The sequence below is a fragment of the Seriola lalandi genome, unplaced genomic scaffold (genome assembly GCF_002814215.2).
Source record: "Seriola lalandi dorsalis isolate HSWRI2012SDOR001 ecotype SW California unplaced genomic scaffold, Sedor1 jcf7180002054892, whole genome shotgun sequence".
Lineage (NCBI taxonomy): Eukaryota > Metazoa > Chordata > Actinopteri > Carangiformes > Carangidae > Seriola > Seriola lalandi.
In genome coordinates, this window is record NW_019525444.1 from 72,655 (window position 1) to 97,925 (window position 25,271).

General features: G+C 41.8%; 2 protein-coding genes across 2 annotated transcripts; one reads left to right on the plus strand and one right to left on the minus strand.

Annotated features, from left to right (window-relative positions):
* The first annotated feature begins 2,409 nt into the window (after window positions 1-2,409).
* Window positions 2,410-5,191, plus strand: dlx3b (distal-less homeobox 3b). The gene is made up of 3 exons (XM_023429248.2): window positions 2,410-2,928; window positions 3,773-3,957; window positions 4,271-5,191. The coding sequence occupies exons 1-3, from the start codon at window positions 2,586-2,588 to the stop codon at window positions 4,583-4,585; spliced, it is 843 nt and encodes a 280-aa protein (XP_023285016.1). The 5' UTR covers window positions 2,410-2,585; the 3' UTR covers window positions 4,586-5,191.
* A 5,566-nt stretch (window positions 5,192-10,757) lies between these two features.
* Window positions 10,758-14,933, minus strand: dlx4b (distal-less homeobox 4b). Its single transcript, XM_023429252.2, has 3 exons — window positions 14,312-14,933; window positions 13,176-13,369; window positions 10,758-11,449 (listed from the first exon to the last, which is right to left on the minus strand). Exons 1-3 carry the CDS (start codon window positions 14,634-14,636, stop codon window positions 11,195-11,197), a joined length of 774 nt encoding a protein of 257 aa, XP_023285020.1. The 5' UTR covers window positions 14,637-14,933; the 3' UTR covers window positions 10,758-11,194.
* Window positions 14,934-25,271: the final 10,338 nt, after the last annotated feature.

The following is a 25,271-nucleotide window of genomic DNA, read 5'->3' on the forward strand; positions in this document are numbered from 1 at the left end:
AATTTTAAGACAAACACGCCCTCTACTGGTTGTTCTGTGACACTACAAAAGCCTGATGATTTCACAATGAAACAGCAGTTTATTTTTTGCTGTTTACATTCAATCAAGACCTTCAGGAGTGAGGACATTTCGGTAGATTATAACTCTCTACAAGCAGTTTAAAGTGTTTAGTGTAATAACACATTTCAATTTTGAGTGTATGTGTGTGTTCTGCTCATGAATGTGGAATATTTCTGTACTTTGATCTGGACATTTACATGCAGAGGAGAGTAATGTATAAGAAATGTATATATCTTCTTGTTTGACTTCAACTAGATGTGACTGTATTTCCTCGTCTATCTAATGTCATATAATCTTCCAGTGCTGTTTTGCAGTGGGAGGTTTAAGGCGACTGGAGACATGCACAGTCTCTCTCAGGCATGCTTAGATACGCTGTCAGGTCTGGGGGCAATTGGCAAAATGCTTATGTTTGTAAAAACTCATGGATCACGATGTTCTGAAGTTGCCTTGAAGGGCTTCTGATAAATGGTTTTCTTGCCACAGAAAAAATGAAATCTTGGGATCAGATTTACCTCTAATCTCTTCTTTGATTGACTGTTGATTGAAGTGAAGACAAGAAACACGTGAGCAATAACACTGTTTCCTGGAAATTGATATTTTTGCTTTTGAAAACCACTGGAAGATTTCTGCTTGTAATATCTCCAAAAAACAAAAAAAACGTTCCAGCTGTCAATCATGTGTCCAGTCCACAAAAAAAGCAAAAAAAAACCCCAACTTTTTTTTGTGCATTCAAACATCTTTTCCTCTATTTGTATCTTTGTAGGTAAATCTGCACATCTGGCGTCCTGAGTGGCAGAGGACAACAACCTTCAGACATACAGAGGTCTGTGACAGGCGCATGTTAGTGAGTCCAGGTTCAGGACACTCACTTATGTCAAGAGCTCAGACTTTATATTTTATGCTTTAAAGTTTTTATTCGTCGTTGACAGTGAGTGGAAACATATTTACCAAACACCAGATTTTAATTTGGGCAAATCAAATGAATCCATCGTTTTCCAATTAATTTGCCTCATAATGATTCTATTCACAGTAAAGTGCCGTCTTTTGTATTTGTCTGCATGTTCATTTATATACAGATTCAGATTTTAACATAATAGGCAAAACATCTATCGTCGTGGGTTTGACTCATTCGATACGTGCTTTTATTGATTTATTTTAATCATTATCATTTTATTTTGTGTTATTTAAAGTGAGTTGAACTGACCCTTTAAAACGTCACTCCAGCGCTACAGAACTCCACCGAAAGATGGTGGAAGGTCATCAGACATGAGAGGCTGCGGATGAAAAGCCTGTCGGTGTATCAGCAGTGTCCTTTTAAGATCTTGAGATAGTGGTCTATGACGAATGTAGATGAGACAGTGAAGAGTTTCGGCAGCTGTTTGCACATCTGCAGCTGTGTAAATCTGCATTTGTCTGTTTTGCAGGCAGAGAACTGAAGTTACATTGAGGAGTGGATTCAGCAGGGGGCGCTGTGCACCGTGTTTTCATCTGACAGCGAAATCTGCAGAAAAAAAATTGACAATGAATTTTTTTTTCTCTGTTGAAATTACAAGAGAAACAATATTTCTCTGGTTTCCTTTAGCAAAAATATTCCTCAAAATAAATCATAATAGAAAATATTGAGGCCTAATGCAGACCAAGCTTCGAATACTGCCTACTGTGAATTACACTTTACCACCATCTTCTGAACAGTGTTGATCCAATTTGCATTGACATACACGCATGCACACACACAGACACACATTCAACCACAACACGGACAGTGTGGAGGAATTTACCCACAGGCAATATCAGTTGAACGAGTCTTTTGCCTATCTGTTCCATCTCTTTCACGTAAAGTTCACTGTCCGCCAGCACCTTTGAATGACAATAGGAGTCTGTGGGAGGCTGGCTGGCAGCCTTTCAATAGGCTGAATTAAGTGTGATCTCTAGGCACTGTAAAGAAAACATTGCATAAAAACATTAAGGAGACGCTCTGGCTGGAGGATTGGGCTTGAGAAAGGCTCTGGGCCACTATTGTGTTGTGACATCTTGATGCCAAGCCTGTAGATGGTGCAGCTGTTGGGGAAAGCTGGACCTATAGGTGCTTGTGTTTTGGGACAGAGCTTCCTTAAAGGCCTACAGAGCTGCATGTCCACCCAGTGGACAGGTAAATGCAAATCTCAAGCCAAAAAAAAAAAAGAAAAGCTCAGGGTGCTGAGGTATGCGTACACAGGCGCTCTTGGCTGAAGGCTGGGTTTCACCACGACTTCGCCTGGAGCGCAAGAGGGGGGAAAACAGTGGAGCCAATGAGAAGGCAGCATCCAGCCCAGCTCTCTATAACTCTGTGTCACAAGGGCTGAGCTATGCCACAACCAAGTTTCTGCAGCTGGGAGAGTTTCAGTGGACTATAGGCGCTCCAAAGCCGTGCGTTTAAAGAGCGCGCACACACACACACCAGTTCTTCATTGCGATTTTGCTTTGCGCACTCCTCAACTAAAGAATCCACCGGTGGATTTTGTTTACTCTGGAGGGCTGCTTTCACCATGAGCGCCGGACAGACGTACGAGAAGAAGATTGCGAGTATTTTGACCGATCTACCAGGATCTATGAGTTGCCACCCGAACTCCAAGGACTCTCCTACTCTCCCCGAGTCGTCGGTGACGGACATGGGCTACTACAGCGGACAGACGTCCCACGGCCATCACGAATATTATCAGAGTCAACCGTACGGACAGCCCATGAACTCTTACCACCATCAGTTTAATCTGAACGGAATGGGAGCTGCTGGAGCTTACGCCACCAAATCTGAATACCCCTACACAAATAGCTACAGACAGTACGGACATTACAACAGAGATCACCTGCAGGCCTCGCCTCCGAGCTCAGGTAAATGTTGATATAATCTCCTGTTATTTTACTGCGATCGTCTTTATCTCCCTTGTGCATCGCGTTATCTGCGCGTTTAAGATCGAGTCACTTGTGGGGGCAGAGATCTGCCTGTGTAAGAGTCCTGGTCACATCTGAAAACAAGAGTCAGGATGTTTTATTTTTTGTTTAATTCTACATTTCATTTTAAGTTTCACTTTTTTTTGGAAAACACAAAAAGTGAAAATGCAGTGACGTGGTGACTGAAGCTGGATCACATGCTTCCCCTCTGTTTCATGTCTTCATAAATGTTACTTCACAAGGCCAGTGTGATATTCACTCGCCAGTGTATTTCATTGATCGTGTATCTACAGGTAAAAAAAACAAAACAAAAAAACAACAAAAAAAACACCAACATTTGTTCAGCGGTAGTTCACTGCCTGGTGTTAATGTCATGTTTTAACAGCCTGTCTGGGAACGAGCCAGCCATTAACAGCTGGCCATAAAACAATGATGGTTTGATTAAAGCTAATAATATTCACTCCATCCATTTTAACATGTTACTGCTGGCAGGCCAAATTTGAGATTTGACAAAGAGATTTAGATTTGACTTTTGTTGTGTGACGTTTGTGTTTTTCAGAACTTTTGAAGTTGCCATATTTCACTTTAAACTTTAGAGCATTTTTTTCCACATTATAATGATAACATATTCTTAACTCTCAGAATGTCCCACCAACATTTCCTCGTGGTAGTTTCTCTTTTAATTCATCACGGCCAAACTTTTATACTTTGAGTGAAACTTTAAACAGCCACAGTTTTATATCCACAGTCACTTTTATTCATTCTCTTTTGTTTTCATTTGTAGTGAAAGAAGAGCCAGAGCCCGAGGTCCGCATGGTGAATGGAAAACCGAAAAAGATCCGCAAGCCGAGGACGATCTACTCCAGCTACCAGCTCGCTGCTCTGCAGAGGCGCTTCCAGAAGGCGCAGTACCTCGCTCTGCCCGAGAGAGCGGAGCTGGCGGCGCAGCTCGGCCTCACTCAGACACAGGTAAGCTGCCCGACCCGGAGACACCTGATATTTTCTAATTCATCGATACTTTTAATGCAAAGTGAGTCAGGACTCTCCAGTAAGCTCAACAATTTGCTCTGTAATTATCCATCAGTGCGTAATTACGCACAAGAGACGTTCCTCTCGGTTCGATGCCCTTTATTTAGATTAAATCTAAACGATTAAAATACTCTCTTATCTCACTTAAAGTGCCTTTGTTACAAGGACACATTCATTTTAAGAAGTAACATTATACATATTGATCTTTGAATTTTTTGTTGCATTATAATTAATGTACACACTCGTTTCTCAGGTGAAGATCTGGTTCCAGAACCGGAGGTCCAAGTTCAAGAAGCTGTACAAAAACGGCGAGGTTCCCCTGGAGCACAGTCCCAACGCCAGCGACTCCATGGCCTGCAACTCCCCGCCCTCCCCCGCAGTCTGGGAGAACAGCACCCCGCAGAGCACCCCGATCAGCAGACCTCAGGTCCCACAGCCGACGCACAGCTCGTCGCCGCCATATCTGGAGGATTATAACAACCACTGGTACCAGCAGGGATCACACCTACAGCACCCGGGCACCGTTCACCACCCAGTCCCGCAGCAAAGTGTGGGAGCTGTTTACTGACAATGACTCAAGAGCAGATTTATCTCTCCGCATTTTTCCAAACGAGGTTTCTCCACAATGACTCTGCAGAGCGAAGGTCGACCGGACCGGGAGTTGGCCTGAAGTGAAACATTGCCTTTGGTTTTTGGATGATCAAGAATGTTTCAGAACTGGGTGTTCCATTCACAAAGCACATAAGGGATTTTCTGATCACTTGTGGCGGCATATTTAACGGACATCTGGCGTGGTTTTTTTTAAATTATTTATCGCTTCTGTTGTATTTCCTTACCTTCTTTTGTAAATGAATATGCAAAGTTTTTTTTTAAAACAAGTAGCCTGACCACAACCCGAAATTTTGACAAAACTGTGCAGTTGATTCATGCTACATTCAAATCATGCATGCGGGTTTGTAGAGCGCGCGTAAAAAAAAAAGAAAACTCAGGTCATATTTATATTGATTTGTACAAAACGTCGAAGGCTGTAAATATGTGTTTATATGCAGAACCACTATGATCATATTTGTTTGAAACGGAACGGCTGCACTGAGGTGCTTCCAAAAAACATTTTTATATTCATGTAATTAGTCCCCTTGTTCTTCTTGTCAACTGAATAAAGGTGTTAATTGCATGTTGTGTGTGTAGCGCCTTTATAAACACTTCGGACATGACAAACCGCTCAGATAATTAAATGTAGGGTCTGTAAGGTCTATGTCACCTCAAACGACAGTATTTCTAAACACTGCAGGAAAGATTTCAAGGCAAAAGGGAAAAAAAGAAAAAAAAAGAAAAAAAGGAAATGTGGTGAAGCAGCCTAATTTTCCAAAAACAAGTTCCACTCATCTAAAATCCAAACAATTTCCCGTACTGGAAGCAGCTGCATTCATAATTAATATTACATCCATCCTCAGGTTTTAATAATTACTTATCCATCTGAATAGTAGCAGTCTTGTGCCATATCATACTGAGGGAGAGAGAGTGTTTGAATAAGTGGTATCCATGCCTACAATTACGGTGCATGCAGTGGATAGTTTATTATTATTTTAAATGTATATTTATTATTTATAAAACCTCATTATCTTCTGATCAAAAAGGTGATTGCTCCACTTTATGCCCTGAAGTCTAAACTGTAACTGTGACAGTGCAGTGAACTGACTGAGCTGCGTGCAAAGCGCTGCACTAGGAGGCGACATACATGCAGACATGTTGGAGTCACTTGGTTTTATTACTGTTCTGTTGCCAGATAACAAGAGAGAATTCAGCACGTTGCACAAAGAGAGAGAGAGAAAGAGAGGGAGAGAGAGAGAGGTGGGTGGGGCTGTGCGGGGGTGAAGCAACTCTGCTGCCGAAGGGGATCTCACGCACGCTTGCGCGCGCACACACACACACACACACAAGCACACGGGCGCAGCAGGATGGATAGAAACTCTGCCAAATGTTGAAGGTATAAGAAAACACAACTCCTTTGTGTTTTTGGAGCCTTTCACTTTAGACGCTGGAATTTATTCTGTTGCATTTGGCAAAGTAGTTCCTCTGAAAAAAAAAAAAAAACGAAACAGAAAAAACACTCAAGACTCTCGATGCTTATCAAGCAAAAGCTCTTCCCAGGTAATAAAACATGCTCGTGGGAGAGGCGCACGTGAAACCTGGAGAGCACACTGATATCAATTAGCGGAGAGATGCTGGGTAAACATGACAGCTACTCCGATAATGACTGTTATGACAGCGACAATGAGACACTCAGGAAAAAAACAACAACCTCCCTCTCTGCGTCTTCTGCAGTAATGACTAATGACAGCGGACAATACCATCAGTCTGGCCACACAGCTCATTCATTATTAAATATGCTGCACAAAATAAAAATTACATGATGGAGAAACCGCTAATGGCGATCTTATCCACATGGACCACCAAGGCGCCATGACGCACGGGGAGAAAATGTACGCGCGGCATTAGTGGGTTTATACCCCTTTCTCCCACTTTCAGTAACGAGAGTGGTGTGCGCCCGGGCTCGAGGTGTTACTGTACAGAAACTTTATTGCGACGTCGTGTTTTTACAGTAATTCCACAAAATTACAGCTTCATAAGTGGATTTTCAAATCAAGCAGAAAATATGTTGGAGTATAAGTTTATTACTCCAGTATTATCACTTCTAATTATCAAATAATCTGACTTTATTCATTACAACTCTGGATGCAGATTCGTTCACATCAGATTCATCATCTATTTTCCTTTTAACCCATTTACCAACCTAAAAAATAGAATATATACATTATAGTGAAAAATATAATTTACACTGTTGCCCATAAAGTTGGAATACTTTTGTTTTCAGACACAATCCTCTGTTTATTCCTATTTAAATGCATCAGTAATCACTTTTGACCAGGTGCAGTGATTACATTATGAGTCCCAATAACCCAGAAATACCCTGAAATGAATTCATGCATTTAAATAGGAATAAACAGAGGACTGTGGCTGAAAACAAAATTATTCCAACTTTATGAGCAACAGTGTATATAATGGAAGATTTTTTTTTGAGGAATATCTTTACACCTTAGATGACCAGAACTTGACTTTATCTGATTTATCCCAATTACTTTATATATGAGCACGTATGGCCAAACAAATACAGTGGAAATGTTGACTAACCTATACATTTAGGGCTGTTAAAGCAAGTAATAGAAACTATATCAATATGTCATTTATTTACATGTAATAATTATCATCTAATATTTTCAAATTATTATGTTATTTTTATTTATTTTAAGGTCTAATTCAAATTGTTTTTGTTAGAATTTCAGACAGATTATTAAAAACATTAACACATATTTTCATGTGGAAGTTTTATTGAACTATCACTTCAATCATTTGAAATTCACACTGAAGACCATTGGACTAGAATCAATGTATTTCACTTGTAAATTCACCATAAAGTTTTTTATTTATTTATTTATTTATTTATGCAGCTCTGAAGTTCAGTTTATTATAAAAAGCATTTTACACATTTCCCCCGTTTACACACGGAAAAAAAAAAAGTGTCACGGCTCCTGATTCTATTTCCCTAATGTCTTTCCCCTGGTTTATTTCCCTGAACTCAACACCAGTTGTCTATAGCATCACTCATCATGTCAGTGCACTGTGCTGATTTGACAAAAGCAGCATGATTACTATTGCATTTTAATATCAATGAAATCTCATCAAGAGTACATGTGACCTCCCCTCGGTGGCCCCCTCAGCATGTGTGGCCCTCGGCTGTGGCTGTCAGGGGAAACATTTGTGCCGAAGACAAACGTGTGTTCGCTACAGGCTGCACTTGTGTGTGTGGGCTGTCAGACGAGTCCATATATGTCATCTCTCAAACATTAACAAGTGTAAGTAGCCACGGAGGTGGAGGCGAACTGCTGAACTTGAATGTGATCTCTGCATGGCACAGCATCACAGCACCCTAAATAGAGCCGGTGCCAGGGCCCCTATAAGCCCCTTATACCTCCCCCACCCCTCGCAACAGTCAACAGTGTGGTGTCAGCACTTGTCTCTGGGGTGAAGCGATATGGGTTGAGATGGAGGTCGGGAACTGAAATGCATCCATGGAAAGACTTCAGCAGCTGTCCGACACTTAGCCCGGGCCTGGGCCGAGTCCTCGGCTGCATTAAGATCACTCACTGTGTTCATTTTGCTGTAAACTGGGATGAAATGAAGGGGGAAAGGCATCCTTGACAGCTGTGGACCCGTGAACCCTGGCTGACCTCAGGCCGGGCCGGGCTGTGTGCTGATGCTTCTCAGCCAGTCATCACATCCTGATAAAGCCTTCCCAACGGTGAGGGCTCGGTGCTGCTGCGGCATGAGCTCACCTAGACCTAGAAACAGAAAATTTGGCCTCCAGACATGGATTTCAGCAAAAAGACAGGCATGAAAAACTGTAAAATAGTCAAAAATACATGAAAAGATGTAATTTCCTGCTTGTCCCCACATTTTTTTTGTGTTTTGGGTGTGCCTGCTCTGCTAAAACCCAGTGTTTTGAATCTAATCTCAGTGTGTGTGCATGCCTTTCTGCCTGCCAAATTGTATTCCATCTTTTAATCCCTCCAGAGTGTGTGTGTGTGCGTGTGTGTGAGTGTGTGTGTGTGTGTCATGCCCCAAACTAAATCAAGCCTTTCCTTCAGATGAAACCAAATCATGCACTCACTCTCTCTAACAGGGATGTTGCTCACAATTACCCGAGATGTCAGATCACTCAAGTTAATAACAATAATCACCCCGGAGACCTGCTTTGCCGTTGGCCCGTTCAAAGCAAATGGGATTTAATAACAAGCTATTTTCTCCATTGTTGCTATCCTACAATTAAAACCCATCAGACACATCGTATCTGATAACCACAGCATCCCCGGCATTGATACAGTCAGACTTCACCCTTTATCATTACCCTTCAACCCATCTCCCAGCCTTCTGTCCTTTCCTCTTCGCTTGTCTATTACACGAGGAGCCTTTTCACTTTCCCTTCAATCTGCTCGCATGATAATTGGCCCCCGTTTGAAAGGTCCTACTCTTGTCTGTCCAACTGCACGGGCCATTATTCTAATCTGGAGATGTGAAATTGCCTATAATTTTCCCTGATGCCCCGTCACTTGGTTCACCAATGCTTGCCTCTTCTTCCTCGGGCCTGCATGTTTAACCAGGCACATAATCATCAGGAGAGAGGGATGAGGGCACGAGGGTGTGTGTATATATATATAAAGAAGGAGACGTTAATGTAACACAATGCCTGTCGTTGTGTGGGAAAATCAGCTTGGAGGGGAGAAAGCACGGGGCTCTGGTGTGGCTTTGTTCTTCAGAGAAACACCTCTGCGGGCTGAACACCTCCAGAACAAGGCTGCACTTCTCTGGCTGAGGTAAGACAGGACTGACTGTAGCCTGTATGACTGAGTGCACCACTGATACGGTGTGGAGAGCTGCTTGAACGTAGTTAATAGCAGGTATGGCATGTTATATTTGAATGCAATAATATTAGTATTATAGTATGCATATGTGGATATCTTTAAAAAAATAACAGCTGTACCAAGAACTCACTGAGGAAAAGTCTTAATTGAGTTAATTAAATTTAGTTATGTGCATGCACTTTGCAAACACTTCCCCTGTGGAGCATGACAATCCTATGAAATCTGGACGTCATGACCCTTTAAGATGACATCACAACACCTGTAATAGAAATATCCTGCAGTATATTTTTAATAGAGTAATATAAAGGGGAGAATATCTCCACATAGACTGCACAGTTATTTTTCTAATCCCTGTGTAGCTATGACATCAGACGGACTGCACCTAATGTTTGCCAGACAGTAAAGGCAGCAGGGTGATGAATGAAAAAGATAAAAAGAAGCCATTGGGTGATTCTTTAACGCACCATTCAGCTTCATTAATCAGAGCTTAGCCCTCCATTTAATCAAGAGCATCAGCCCAGACCGCGGCGAAGTGTTTGCAAAGATATAAATAACTAATTTTCTGTGTTTAGACAGTGTTAGCGCCAGAGTGTGCAAATCAGTGCAAACGACTATAAATCAGGCGCCGTTTATTGGAGGGCTTGCGCAGCCATTTGTCATTTTATCATGACAACGGCGAGTTTGAGCTCAGTTAAAGAAGAAAGAAAACATCGTTGAAGTGTTGGCTTGCACGTCCCCTCTCTCCTCTCTCCTCTCTCCTCACGGCATGTGTCTCTCTCTGGTGAGAAAAAAAGGAGGGATGTTGCCTCATATGTTCCCTCGTTCTTTAAAAGTAGAAGAGAAGTGGATTTTTTTTGTTTGTTTTTGTTTCAGATAAAGCAGAAAAATGCAGCCAAGATATTTGAAATGTTTTTTGTTTGTTTTTTTAAAATAGCAAAGTGTCTTTTGTTGTGTTGTGCGTAAAGGTTCCAGCCCGCATCCCTCTGTTTCACCATCCACTGCTTTTTCCTTTAAGGTAGGATGATTAAGTTGGTTTTCATTTTAACCTAAATATTCTAAAAATATTAAGCAATAATAATTTATGAGCGACACATTTTTTCTGAACTGTACTCAGCCCTCAGAGCTGAGACCCAAGCTATGAATGATCACAGAACCACTTTAAAAGCCTTTGTCTCACAGCTTCCCTCGCCCTCTAAAATATGTGTTAATGAAAACGTGTCACGTGAAGAAGCTACCTACACAAACTTGTCACACCACATATTAATCATAATCGTAATCATTTATGTGCATAACCCACACAGCATTTGTTGGCTCACGGAGCTGAAAGTCCAGCACTAATAAAATAGACCCATGCACACAAGATTTTTTTTTTTGAAAAGTTGCTTTATCCAGAGTCTCTTAGTAAACTGCACACACTAAATCCACATGTCAGTGAGATGGTGTCGAGCACCAGAGGTTGCAGCGACTTAATAACAAATCTTAAAAAAAAAAAAAAAGCATTTAATGCCTGGTAGAATATTTTGCAGTGAAATTATAATTCCAAACGCACACGAAATACAGTGAATACGAGACACACGTTTAAAAGGCAGTTCAGGTCTGAGAAGAGGCCTCGAGGGAGACCAGCCGGTTCAGTGTAGTGCGCTTCTCACAGGCCGAGCAGCTGGTCTGCACGGCACCAAAAAAAAACAACAATCCACTCACATCATCTGAGGCCTGGGCATCGCGTCCTGATGAGGATGGTGGTTTGGATACCAGTGACCAAAACTGTTCATGTAATTGTTTGGGTGCATTGAGGCTCCTTTGTTCGCCATGGAAACCTCCCAAAGCTGGGGCAACCCGGGCGAGCAGGGGGAGATGGAGCTGGTGCTGTGGAGATGTTCTCCCTCTGATCCGCTGCCATGCTTCATGATCTTTTTATACTTGGAGCGCTTATTCTGAAACCATATTTTCACCTAAAAAGAGAAAATGCACATAATTGTCACTGCGGTTAACAATCACCAGTAATATAAAGGAAATAATACGGTGAAGGGCTTTTTATGAGCATATTTCCCCCTGTTAAACTCAGCACACTTTTCAAAATTGGCCTGAAATGAATATTGTGAAGGATAAAAAAAAGAAAACTCCACATAACTCTCATCTTTTCCGTGTTGCTTTTGCAGATCCCAGGCCTGTTATTGGCGCATTGTTATCCATGCAGCCCTATGGCTGAGTGGTACTTGTAATCCATTAAAACTCAGCTCTCTTATTATTGTTGTTTTATGAGTCCAGTGATGCATGAGTGTGACAGCAACAAGCCGAGACTTAAGAGTATTGTGAAATAAAAACAGCCCTGAGAGCGCGGCGGTGGGTCACTGAAATTTCTGCTGATTCAAAATAAAATGTCTATTTTTACACCAGAACAATGGTGTGAATATTCATAAAAAGCATCAAAGCGCCAGATGAATCGCTCTATAAACATCAGAGCAACAAGCAACACGAAAGGCCGCGTGGAAGTGGAAGATAATAGTTGAGGTAACTGTGGAGGGATTAAGAAAAATGTGCAGGAGGCAGCTCAGATGACAGAGTGGATTCTTTTGTTTATCTCTTATTTTGAAACTGTAAACTAAAGCCAGACAACTGAGTCATTTTCCTGACGAGAGAGAGAGAGAGAGAGAGAGAGAGAGAGAGAGAGAGAGAGAGAGAGAGAGAGAGAGAGACCCCTTTTTGTCCCATTTGAGAAGGACACGTGCACCTGTTCACAGATGCACGTGAAGTTATTGAAATTATACTCATACTGCTCATTTCAATATGTCAACATTTACAATTTTAAACATGTTGTGCACAAAACGCGCGTGTACAGCTCCGTGTGTGTGTGTGTGTGTGTGTGTGTGTGTGTGACAAATTATATTAAAAATTGCATGAGAAGGTCTTTGCATTAACAATCTGTTACAGATAAAAATAAAAAAAAAACACTCTAAAATATAAAATCTAACAAATACAAAAAATAAATACATAAATAAATAAATAAACGCAAGACAAGGAGACAAAATAAAATAAAACAAAATAAAATAGATTAAACCTCATGTAAATCTCTTAATTTGATCGGGTCATTTATAATAAACTACTGCAAAACAGCAGACCACCCTTAATTTCGCAGCTTTGTAATGTCTTTAAAAACTCACAGGAACACTTCAAGGACCAGGCCTGACAAAAGAAATATAGCCACGAAATTAAGTACAGTAAATAAGACATGCATTAAAGGATTGAGTTACAAATCACAACCATTTGGTTTTTCATTTGATCTGCAGACGCGCTGTGATCCGTTATAATCACAGCAAATGAGAGGTTTCCTCTTCAGTATCCTCTGGTTCAACACCAGCATCTATCACTGATATTTTGCTTCAGGCTACTTTAAATTAAATCAATTCAGGACATTTGAATGTGAAATATTTGCTAATGAAACCTTCTGTACAAAAATAATTCACTGAATGATGATGATGAAAAAATTCACTAAATGATAAATATTATATATATTATGTCTGTTAATTTAGGCTACAACGCTGTGCTGACTCATTTTTACATTACTTCAATTATTATTATTAATTATTATTAATGCTAATAAAGTGCATATATACTGGATTCTACACGCTGCACATTCCCTGTATCCGCTCAGGGCTGCAGGGTGAGTGGAAGGCCCACCTGAGTCTGGGTGAGCCCCAGTTTGGCCGCCAGGTCGGCCCGCTCCGGTAAGGCCAGGTACTGGGTCTGCTGGAAGCGCTGGTGCAGGGCCTGCAGCTGCAGGCTGGAGTAGATGGTCCGAGGCTTCCGGATTTTCTTCCCCTTGCCATTCAGACGAATATCCCTGTTCTCAATCACCGTGGACTTCTCGCGATCTTGTAGTTTGAAGAGAAAACAGAAACAGATTAAACTGAGAAGAGTTTTATTTTTCAGCTTCAGCTTCAAGACAAACAGCAGAAGTCACAGATGTGACATTTAACACAGACTTTCAAAGTGTTTTAAATAAACAAAATCTACCTTTTTAAACACAATGAGAGCACTGATGAATGGTTGGATTTTACAGCATAGTGCCTGGACACTTTAACCCACAGGCCCTGCACTGTAAAACCAAACTCTCAGGGCCTGAAAGCCAAAAACTCTAATTTAACTTCTGCGTTTTTACCTGACTGTCATAATAAAGTATTATCACATCCCTGAATATAGTTTCATTGAATTAGCCTACGACTTTCTGTATTAGGCTTTCTGTTTTTAGTGAAGGATTTTCATGGTGCTGACAACAAGAAAACGCTGGATCATGGTGATACCTTCACACTGCAACAACACAGAAGGCAAAAAGAAAAAAAAAGGGAAATCAGAGCTCAGCACACAGAGATGAAAGGATTCCTGTTTTCAGGAACCGTTTTCTTAATGTGCACTAACAATGAGGCTAGAAACGAGTTCCTGAGGTAGGCTCGGGCTACATGGACTATAATTGAACTTACCCACAGAAAATTATGGTCAATAAAAGTAATGGCACCGTCTGTCTTCATTTTATAACATGAGTGGTAAAGAGGGAGCATCTGAACGGGCCTTGATTGGACATTAGTGATTGAGTGAGAATCTGCCACATGTTCATAACTTTATTCAACTTTCAACATAAAACAGTATAAGACGAAAATGTTTGCGAACTTACTAAACCCTCAAGTGAACCGTTTTTATCAGCAGGAAAATATCAGGGAAATTGCGCGCCCTGTGCGTAATTGCGCTCATGCGAATCAGAATTTTATAGCCATTAATAACAACAATTTAGTCCGACTCGGTTTGACTTGCTCACATACCTGTCTGCTCTAATCTGCTGTGGGCCAGACTGCTGCTGTTGCTGCAGTGATTGCTGTGCTGGTAGGGCATGTAAGCAGACGGGGGATGAGTGTTCACCGCGCCGGGGTAGGCGTAGCCCAAAGAGCGGCCATAGGACGCGCTGCCAGGAAAAGGACTTTCGTGCTGGGAATGCCCAGCAGCGTGTAAGCCATGGACGGGGTAAATGTGAGAGAGTCCGGGGGAGTGCTGCTGGTGTGCCGGATGTCCGTGGCCAAACTCTAGAAAGGCCGATTTGGAGGGATCTGAGGCATTCAGACTGTCAGGCATGAAACCCATAGACATCATTAGCTAATACGCGAGTCCATAAACCCGTCGCTCTGAAGAGGGTTTCATGAGTTGTGTCGGACAGCGAGGAAAACTTGGAACAAATCCACACTTAAGTCCAATGCATTGTTGGTGAAAAAGCGTTCCCCGCAGTGATAGGTTACAGTGTGCATGTTCACAGCTGTATAGGAGGTGAAAATCGGATAAAAGCGAAAGGGATCCTTCTTTACATCACTGGAGGAGCCGACATGGTTCTTCAAACACCTCCTGCCTGCAGAGCCTCAAACACACTGACTTCCATCTGCGAGCTCTCTGATTGGTCTTCAGCAGCCGGCTGTCACTGGAGCTCCACCATTAACTTCATTAACATATGATACAGGATGCGGCTGTGCAGCCAGGAGGGACCTCCTTCCATAGATATGGAAATAAATATCATTTGCTCATAGGTGGTGATTTTTATTCAAGTCTGTTTTACAAATCTGTGACGCCATTTACACCAGCAGATAACAAATGCGTTAAAGCCAGTAGACCTGATTTAATAACTTATGGAAGACTTCGCTAAATAATTATGATAGTAATGCTTTTCAAAATAGAAGTTTCATTATTATTATTGCAGTTGCAAAATTATAGTTGAGTTCGAAGGTGCGACAATTAGATAGTAGAAATGCGCATAATGCTCTTTTATGGATACGATTAAAAGGGAACTGACAAGTGTAATAGGGAATATATATATATACAGTCATAAACGGTCTAAAGGCAAGTTAGACATATTAGCTTCATTTTATCTGGAGCTAAAATGTAACAGTTTCGTTTATGAAGTTCATGCGCTGAATTCTCTTCAAAACAGTTTAAATTTCTGCAGTTATTATAACAGTTTTAATGGTGTAATAATTCGCTAAGATCTCCTGCTTAGAAAAAGGCCTGAAGGCTCATTTCTAATTTTCAGTGTATTAACAGTTTAAGCTACTAAAACTTTTTTTCCCCCGAAGTGGCGCGAATGAGATTTTAATGCACTGTAAAACTAACTCCAAAATCTTCGCGATCACTAAGAAAACATTTCATGCTCTTGTAAATTTTGCTCCTCTAATTAAAAAAAATTTTTTTTTTGTAATAATTCACATTTTTATCGTCTGACTGAACTTTAAATTTCTTGCAGAAAAAGTTGAACAGAAAGTTTAAAAAATGATTTATTATGTACCAACAGAAGGTTTGGTGTGTTCAGTGTGTCCACCCACCAACCCCGCAGCACCAGGATGACTCAGGCTTGTTTTGTGAAGGATGACAACAAATTTTACTGCTCAGTCAACACTCATTTCTAGTTTCAACATATAAATTATCCAAATTATAGGGGTAAACTGATGTACGGTAACCATAATTAAAAAGTAGGCACCAATGCAACAGAATATGTAGATATTCAATAACACAATTAAAAAAAAAAAAGTAGTTGGATAAATGCTTTAATACAAGTTCAGTGTGTTTATGTAATTTGTATGATTGCTCTAAAAATGAATGAAAATAAATATTTTCATGATCTGGTGACCAAAAGGAGACAAAAGAATAACTCTCTGTTTGATTTCAGTTTCATATGAAACAAAAATACTCAGCCCACATGTCACTCATATTATTTCCGACTAAATGTCAGGGTTTATAAAATAAGGGAAACACAAACCTGCCAAAAGAGGGTGGGATTGCGGAGCAGACTGCAGATTCAGCGAAACTCAACAAGGTGCATGTGGATACAGCGTGGGAGTGGGGAGAAGACTGTGACCACAGGCTCAAAGAGCAACCCTGTCTCTATATTTCAGCCCTTATTGACTCACCCTCAAGCAGAGAGTCCATCTACAGGTGGGGGAAAAACACAGTGAAAGGAGGAAATGTGCGTATCCTGCTACTGAGGCTATTGCACAGTTTGGTTCAGACTTCACCTTCCATCTCAGCTAAATCACATGGAAGCTGCAGCGAAATTATAAGCAGAGTGTTTGGTGGGTTTGAGCGTGGTGCTAAGCTGCTGTCCAACCCCGTCATTTTGGTCATGTCCTACCCTGCCTGCGACTACTGGGAATCCAGCAGCACTGGAGGACTGCTGGGGGCTGGACCGCTTCCCGAATCCTCACAGGCCTCAGCCAAGCAGCCAGCCAGAACAAAGCCACAAATTATTATCATAGTAAAATTTCAGTCACAATAAAAAAAAAAAAAAAATGGCTGCTGAGAAACCAGTTTCATATTGTGGGCAACAAGTTTCTGACTTCACACATCAGGGCTCTAGCTGTAAATCCTCACAGGGAAATTATATCACTGCAGAATGTGGCTATGGCTATTAGGAATTTACTGCAACATTATGGTGGCGGGATTATGGTGGCGGGATTACGGTGGCAATATTTGCCGTTGCCAACAAGCGAGTGACTTGAGAGATTTTTGTTGCAGGAGGAGCAGGTGTTGCATTTAGACTCCATGTTATCAGCAGGAAAACAGCCTTCGTGTCATAGTAGTCGCACTCTTTGACGTGATGAATGGGATTAGAGCGGCCAAATGAAGATAAACACGAAATGCAAAGGCTTTGAAGACAAAGAGGCCTATGGGCATATATGAACAGGCACTTCAGCAGCTGAATGCAGAGGATTGAGTCCTGGATGGGAGTATCTGTCAGAGATAAGGTGTGGGCACAAGAGGCGTATGAGCCACAGAGGGAGAGAGAAAGCACGGTGAGGAGGCTCTTTAAGGCTTGTAATTATGTCTGTATTATGGGTGAAGAACAAAGGCGAGCCCTGCAGTCATAGGGCAGGGATGGGACCTCGCCATGGCTCTCTTAATATACGGAAAGGGATGATGTTAAAAACAGTCACACTTCTGAATGCCGCCCAGACTTACTGGCGTCTACTCTGCTGCACAGTGCGCATGGGCAAAGATCTGCAGAGGTGTGTTTGACATAGGTGTGTTTTGTCTTTCTCTCGCTCTCTCTCTCTCACACACACACACACACACACACAAGTCAGGTTTGTCCATCACGTAACTCTGATGCAGAGTGACAGCATTCTTTGTGTACAAACCAAGAGCACATTCCCAGGCAACTGCCTCGGCTGTGATCTTCCTTACTGGCACGTCATGTTTTACAAGTAACCCTCTGTTGCTGTGGCCGAGCTGAGGCCCAGACTCAGACTGACAGTCCACGACCCCGACAGGATGCCAGGCTTTATTATCATAGGCTCAGCTCACCACATAATAGACACAAATAAAGACCCACATGTCCCATTTCTGCAGCACACTATGACGGGTGTGAATCTGAAGTGTGGTTTTGACACAATTATGTCACCAGAAATGCAGCACGGAACAGAGAAGCGGAGAACCGGTGGGAAACAGGAAAATGTCTAAAAAAACAAACAAACAAAAAAAACATATCTGCCTTTTTCAAGCTGGATCACTATTTCAATGATGTCAATGGATTTATTATGTACATTTTTACACCGACACTAACCAGGTGTCGGTCCCTGAAACACCTACAACTATACAAAGCAGCTGTTTTCCAATCCTTGTGCATCCACAAAGTGCAAACAATAGGACTGACGTTTTTCTATGGCTGTTTTCTGCCTCAGGAAAGAGAAGGGGGAAGAGGAGGAGCCGGAGCAGTGCAGAGGATGAACGGCCTAATCTCTCCTGCAGGCGCCATCACACAGGAACACTAATATCTCCACGGCCGGCGTCTCATTCCTCAAGTGCAGCCATGTTGCTGTTGATGTGTGTGTGTTGTGCCTGGGCTGGCAGCCTCTGAGGGCCCAGAGAGTTCACCGGTGTTACATGATCAGCATCACTCATGTGTGAAGTCTTTGGAACAAACAGATCTGATGTTTACACACCAGCTCAGCTGGTTTAAAAATACACACTGTTGACTGATTTATTCCTGATCATGTAATTTACTCATGTTATTCATGTAATGTGAATTATTTTTATGATATGGACAATGCACCTGAAAAATGGATTGACTGATTTATTGGTTATGGATTTGTATAGTTTAAATTTTTTCCTTTAAAATAATTTTTACCCATAGTCACATAAAACTGATGAAGATTAACAGCTTTGGTGAGTAGTTCACATCATGTCATAATTTATATTTATTTGTATCGAGGACTTGTCCAATTTCTATAGCCAATGTGAAGCAACAAATAATGGGCATATATTTATATCTCTTTTGCTATTTAAATTTCAATACCAATTAAGATTTTATTTATTTATTTAAGATTTCTCAAGTTAAAAATGTGAAAGCTTTAGTCAACATTTTTGTATTGATTGTGTACAGTCTCCAATTTTGTCTGTAAATATTAAACTGTAGTTTAAAAGCTCATGTTCAAGTGCTGTTTGCGTGTGAGAGTCTCTGCTGAAAACTTTCATATTTTAAATTAGCCTGGTCTGTTTAAATTTCTTTAAAATACATTTTTCTATTTATCTTTTTGACACTTCAATGTGACAAAGGAAAAAAATACAGTTTAATAAACAAAACCCTTTGTATTTCAATAATTAATATAAAATAATATAATTATATTTTTAAATGTTAAATGTAAAGATCAGCTGCCTATTCTATTAAAACAATTCTGCACAATTAATTCAATGATGGAAGGAATATTTTAATCAGTCTCTGCAACTGTTTGATAATAAATAAATAGGCTAATAAGCAGAACAAAATATTGTCACACCACACTCTTTTTTTTTTTTTTTTTTGCATTGATCCTTGTTTTTAAATTCCATCTGATGTTATTGTGATGGTGAAAATGGCCTTGCGTCTGTGCATGGTCATTCATTCCTGTCCCAACATGTTCTCCGTCTCCCTGAATTGTTTTGGACTTTCTTAAAACCATTTCACTGACCAGTTAGAATTGAAAAAGTAAAACTGTTTTAATTTTAAACCGAAATTGAATCGCCCCCAATTAATCAGATATTTGTCACCATTTAGCAAAATAAGGGAGAGAGAGAGAGAGAGAGAGAGAGAGAGAGAGAGAGAAAGAAAGAGAGAGAGAGAAAGAGAGAGAGAGAGAGAGAGAAGAGGAGATAAAAATAGATCGAGCGTGTGTGGGCTACTCAAATAAAATAGGCCTATAAATAATCTAATTAATAAAATAAAATAAAAAGGCATATACACGTTCAATTAACTTCCAAAAGTAAAGTGACTCAAAGTGAATCGACTTGCGTGGGAAATGCCGGACTGTGTCTGGTCTTCTGGTTCCAGCTTTGAATTCATCATTGGCATAATTGTTGCCAGACAGCCGGTGACAGCAGCATCGCCCACTGCCGCTGACGGTTAGACTTAAACTTTTAATTGATTGGTTGAATCTAGAGGCCTTGGCAAGTCGGGGAAAAAAAAAAAAAACGTCTGGAATCCGTTAACCGTAATACGCAAAGGCCTGTGAGCCTCTCTGCTGCAACCTGAGCTCGGTGTCACACGGGGCATCTGATTTAAACGGCTTCATTTGTAGAAAACGGCGCTCATATGTCGAAATTATACGTTGTTAATTTTTTCTAACCTTCCTCGGTCGTCTGGTTGCGGCTCAAATGCGCATTTGGTACCAATTCTGACTGCGGGCGCTGGCGCGCACACACACACACACACACACACACACACACACACACACACACACACACCAACACACACGGTGTACTCTCATTCAAAACCCTGCGGAATCACGCAGTAACCTGTCTATATGAGTGCAGTGAGAGCCCAGCTGATGGACAGGCAGTGGGACAGTAGTGGCAGTGTATTGGGTTACAGCCCAGCGCTTGGCTGGAGCTGCACTAATAGTGTGTGCCTGCTCCACATCTGGAACAAAGAAGCCAGTCTGGGTCTACCCTTGGTGTTTACAGCTCTGTTGTTTTTTCACACTCCTCGCAAAATCTTGCCCAAACACACATTCCAGACTCACCAGCTCAACATGGGGGGAAAAAATATACTATATTTTTCCACTGTAAATCTTGCCCCCAGTACCAAGGGGAGAGCGGGTAGAAAAACAAAAGCTGGAAGCTGGCATGGATCAGTGGGGCGACAAGAGGGTGGCAGCGGCTGGAGGAGTGGCTGAGAGAGAGACAGTTGTTGTCTGTGTGAGAGCGGTGCCAGGCCTGGTGGCTGAGATGCCACATGAGTTCAGCTGAGGTCAAAAACAGCTGGGGGAGTGGCATGAGGAGCTGCCAAGGCTGCTGGGTCACTTAACTGTGTGTTTACAAGCATGAGGAGATATCTGAGGAGGCATCTGACATTACATTCCAGCAGTCGTTCAAAGAATATCTACTGAGGCCTTTTGTGAAGAAAATAAAGTGTGAAGGCTGCAGAGACAATGTGTTCAGGCTATAAATCTCCTCTAGAAACAATAAAAAGATTCATAGTTCCCATAAACTCACTAGAATGGCCTACAGGTTTAACAAGCTGCAGATGTTTAGACAAGAAAATAATATGAGACGTGCAGAACTTTTGTAATTTTTTGTTTTTCCCCTCTCTCTCGTGAGCAGATGAGCTGACAGTTGGAGGTGGAAATACTGAACATGCTGGACAATGATTTGCCCAGGGGAGTCACACATGCACACCCAATCAACACACAATGACACAGGGCTCGGGGTTGCCAGGTTTAGACAGTAGGTTCTATTAAAGACAGGTTTACCAGGTCCAAGGATTATCCATCTGAAGTTACCTGCCCCTCTGGGTAACGTGAACCCCTTTTGTGGTCTGCAGGGCAACAGTGTGCAAGGCAAGCGTCTGTTTGAAATGCCAGAGGTGATGGGGATGACAAGCCTCGGTGGCCTGGGCGGCAGGAGGGGTCGTCTGCGCAGGCGACAGCCCTGGAGAACGGCGCGCATTCTCCAACCATTATCTCACATCAAAACTGAGAAATTTTTCCAAAAAAAAAAGAGAAAGAAACATGTGCGTTACGTGTCAAAACAGGTTTCCAGCAAAGTACAGCAGCTCTCCTATTATATATGAATATCCTTTGAATAGAGAATTAATATTTGGCCTGATACTGAGCTTGCACAGCCGTGAGGTCAAAGCCCTTTCTTTAGAGCTCTTCAGTGGGAACAACTTGACAGGATCAAGTTCAGCTCCTGCCAACAAGCCCTGGCTCTGTCAAGTGTTAAGTTCCATTGTGACCTACAATAGGACACAATGGCCCTGCAGCACCCAGCCTGTACCACGCTGCCTATCAAATGACAGCGTCTCTCAAAGAAGAACTTGGCAAACTGATATTAAGATATGTGTCTATTGTATGTATCATTTGTTTTTGTTTTTTTTTACATCATGCAGCATGGGAGCATGTGAGAACTCCTTAGTCAGCACACCAGTGTTTAAAAAGAAGGAGCGGGGATTGGTTGAAGTTTTCTGGAGATAGTTAATCAACTATTTTGGACTGGAAATAATCAAAGTGCTCGAGTTTTTCCTAGGATTTTTTATACACGCTTTTTTATACTTACAAATACCTCAAATTAACATAAAAACCTCACCGCCCTGTAAAGAAGAATACCTGATGAAGGAAAATATCAAACAAAATATAAAGTTATCCAAACAGTAAATCAGCCTTACTTATAAAAAATTGACCTAATGAGTTGAGCTGAAAGACTGTATTTCTCTGTAGGTTTGTCAAATCAAGCGACACTTTTTACATATAAGAGGTCATGTGACCCATTGTTGACATAGACATATTGATTATGGCAGTTTTAATTACTGTTTAAATCGACATCAACTTTTTGAAAAAAAACGTTTTCTTCTTCAAAACATCAATTCACGAATGAGGAGGAGACCTGTTGTAAAACAACCATGAATAAGTGAACAGTCATAGTAAACTACTAAGCTGCCTGGCATTTAAAGCCCCTGACCCCAGCTTCGCTCCGACCATTTTGCTGCAGTGCTTCAGGTGTTTAACCTTGTCATATTAAAGTGTTTGTCACTGGAGGGCTAGACGACTGGGGCCAGGATGGGCCGGGGATTTAAAAAGGCCTGTGCTCCCAGATCATCAGATTGTCAGTGACTGTCTGAAGCCTGCCAAGAAACATCAAAGCCTTAGAGACCTGCTCATTTCATCTTTGAACCTCACCAAAAACATTCCCTCTGCTCCCTCCCTGCCTGCATTCCTACCCTACATCACCATTTTCTTTTCTTAATTAAAAAAAACTAAACAAAAACAGTAAAATAAAAATGATACACAGGAAAATAAAATTAGGCTGAGTGGAAAATTAAAAGAGAGATACCTTTGAGGATTTTTGTTGTGGACCTGTAGTGTTGTGTGGTTGTCTGGTATGTCATGCCAGCGCTCTGTCAAGGCGAGGAGACAGACTCAGTCTGAGCAAGCCCGCCATCGGAGGGAGCAGCCTCCCATCAGCTCCTCGCCAAGATTGATGGCTATGAAAGAGCTACCTGAGGCAGAGATCAAAGTCAGACAGGATACATACGCCTCAGCATTTAACTCTTTCATCTCCCGCCTTTTCTACGTGAGTCATGACCCCTCACCTGTCTATCTGTTTGACCTCTGACTGATGGATGGAATTGGCACTTTGTGATACTGCAATTTTTCGTTATTGGATTAAAACAAAACAGGGAAAATAAGAATCACACTGCTAAAATGTGTCTTTTTTATACATATAAAAACATCTATAAAACAAAATGTGGTGGTGAGTCTATGTGCTTCAATGAATAAACGTTTTTCTTCTCCACCACAATAAATAGGACTTTGGTTTCTCAACGTGAGGCTCTCCTCACAGTGGAGGCCAGTGGTGGAGGGCTATTTGCATTCCAGCAGTGAGAGTGAGGACAATTAAACCATTTCCCCTCCAATCTATCTCCCTCCAGCCAGCCATCCAGGCAGCCCAGTAGATCAATGGGAAATGCAGCTGCACAGCCCATGTGTGCCAGGCTGTGAGACGAGAGAGGAGAAGATTGGGGTTAAAACCCTCCTGGCCTTCAGATTGGCTCCATACCTGAGCTAAAGCTTAGACAAACCAACAGCTGTTACCGGACAGAGCAGGCAAATAGCGGTTCTCACCCCATCTGTAAAAGCAGTGTATGGTTTCTGGCTTCGGCTCACTGTTTATTTTTGTATGGACTTGAGTTAAGATGTCTTTGTTTTGTATTTAGCATCATTTTGCACCTGAAAGGAGAGAGCTCTTGTAGCAGTAGCTTCATTAATGCTATGCATAAAGGAAGCAGCCTCAACTTCCATCACAGTCCATTCCTTTGGCGCCCCCCCGCCCCCCAGGCACTCGAGACTGGCCACTCCAAAATCAATTAGCCAAATCACATTTCACAAAAGTAGCTGGAGTTCTGCTTTCAGCGGTCTGGCCCCTCAGGTGTCTCAGTGTCAGCTTAAAGGTGCGGGCAGTGAGCCTTGGTTTAAATTGTGTGGGATTAGACCAAACAAAGAGCCATAGATATCTAGCCACACCTGTGCAACTTGCTCCTCAAGGACCGCTAATAGGGAGAGTCTTTGGTCCAAATAGCGGGTGCTCAGAACTTAATCTCCCAACTCTCGGGCCATCGCAGGTATCCGTTTCCATCGTACCCGGCAGCAGAAACTGTCCTGAACTTGGACATAATCGCAGCGCCATCCTGTAACAAGGACTTCCATCTCTGCTCTCCCCTGCCAAGTCCAGGTGATCAATCATTTACATGTGTAATTAGGAACGGGTGTCAAAACAGAAACTGTACACTCACTCAGGGACCCTGTGTGCAGCGCACTGACATCAGACTTGGCAAGTAGTGGGTAAACAGGGTCAGAGAGAAAGAGACAGAGAGAGGGAGGGAGAAAAATGAGATGCTGAGATGTAAAGGTTTTTCTGACACATTCAACTTCTTACCACCCAAGGGGTGAACTCGTCCTCAGCATATCAAGTTATGTAAGGGCATATCTCTGTTTATGTGGTGACTTAAATAATGACGTGTAGAGCCTTAACTGAATCTTTGGTGTTACTGGAGATTGATCCCTGTGTATAGACAACAACTAAAAAAACAAAAATCATGTGCAAAATTTGTGATGGATCAGCACTTTATCCCCTTTCCTGAAGTCAAACTCTTATTGGTTTACTCAAGTGGCTCAATGGTCTCCTGAGTACCCACCCAGCCATTCAGTCCATTTGAGGTCAAAACAAGGGATTACACTGCATCAACAAACACATCCAAGTGGAAAGTAATGCTTTGAAAACATGTGATTAAAAAGCCAAACAATGCTTAGGGATGCTATAGATTCACTATGATTGTTATGTGCAAGTTATCTCATAAAAGTTCCCATCTTTTTCAAAATCTGACCACAGCTTAAAACGGGCAACGGTCTGGGTTTGACATTAAGACCTTACAGAAACACAGACATTTGCAAACAATTCCTGCAGATCTTAACTGACATTTTCCCATGGTCAATGAGCTGTTTAAAACTGGGTAAGAGAATGCAGAAATACCGATGCCCAATAATCCACCTGTCACCTGAGGGGGATAGGTGTGGCGCTGCAGGGCTAAGGAGGGGATATGTGCAGGCCACCGTGACTTATGTGGACTCATCCAGCCGCCACCTCAGTGCCCAGGGGGTGAGTGGGTGTTTAAAAGAGCCTGTCTGGGGCCTAAGTTTAGAGTTTCCCGGTGCAGAGTGGCTGAGCTTTGAAGAGGCAGGTCCAGTAATGAATTAGAGTATTGTCTGCTCGGAGGGA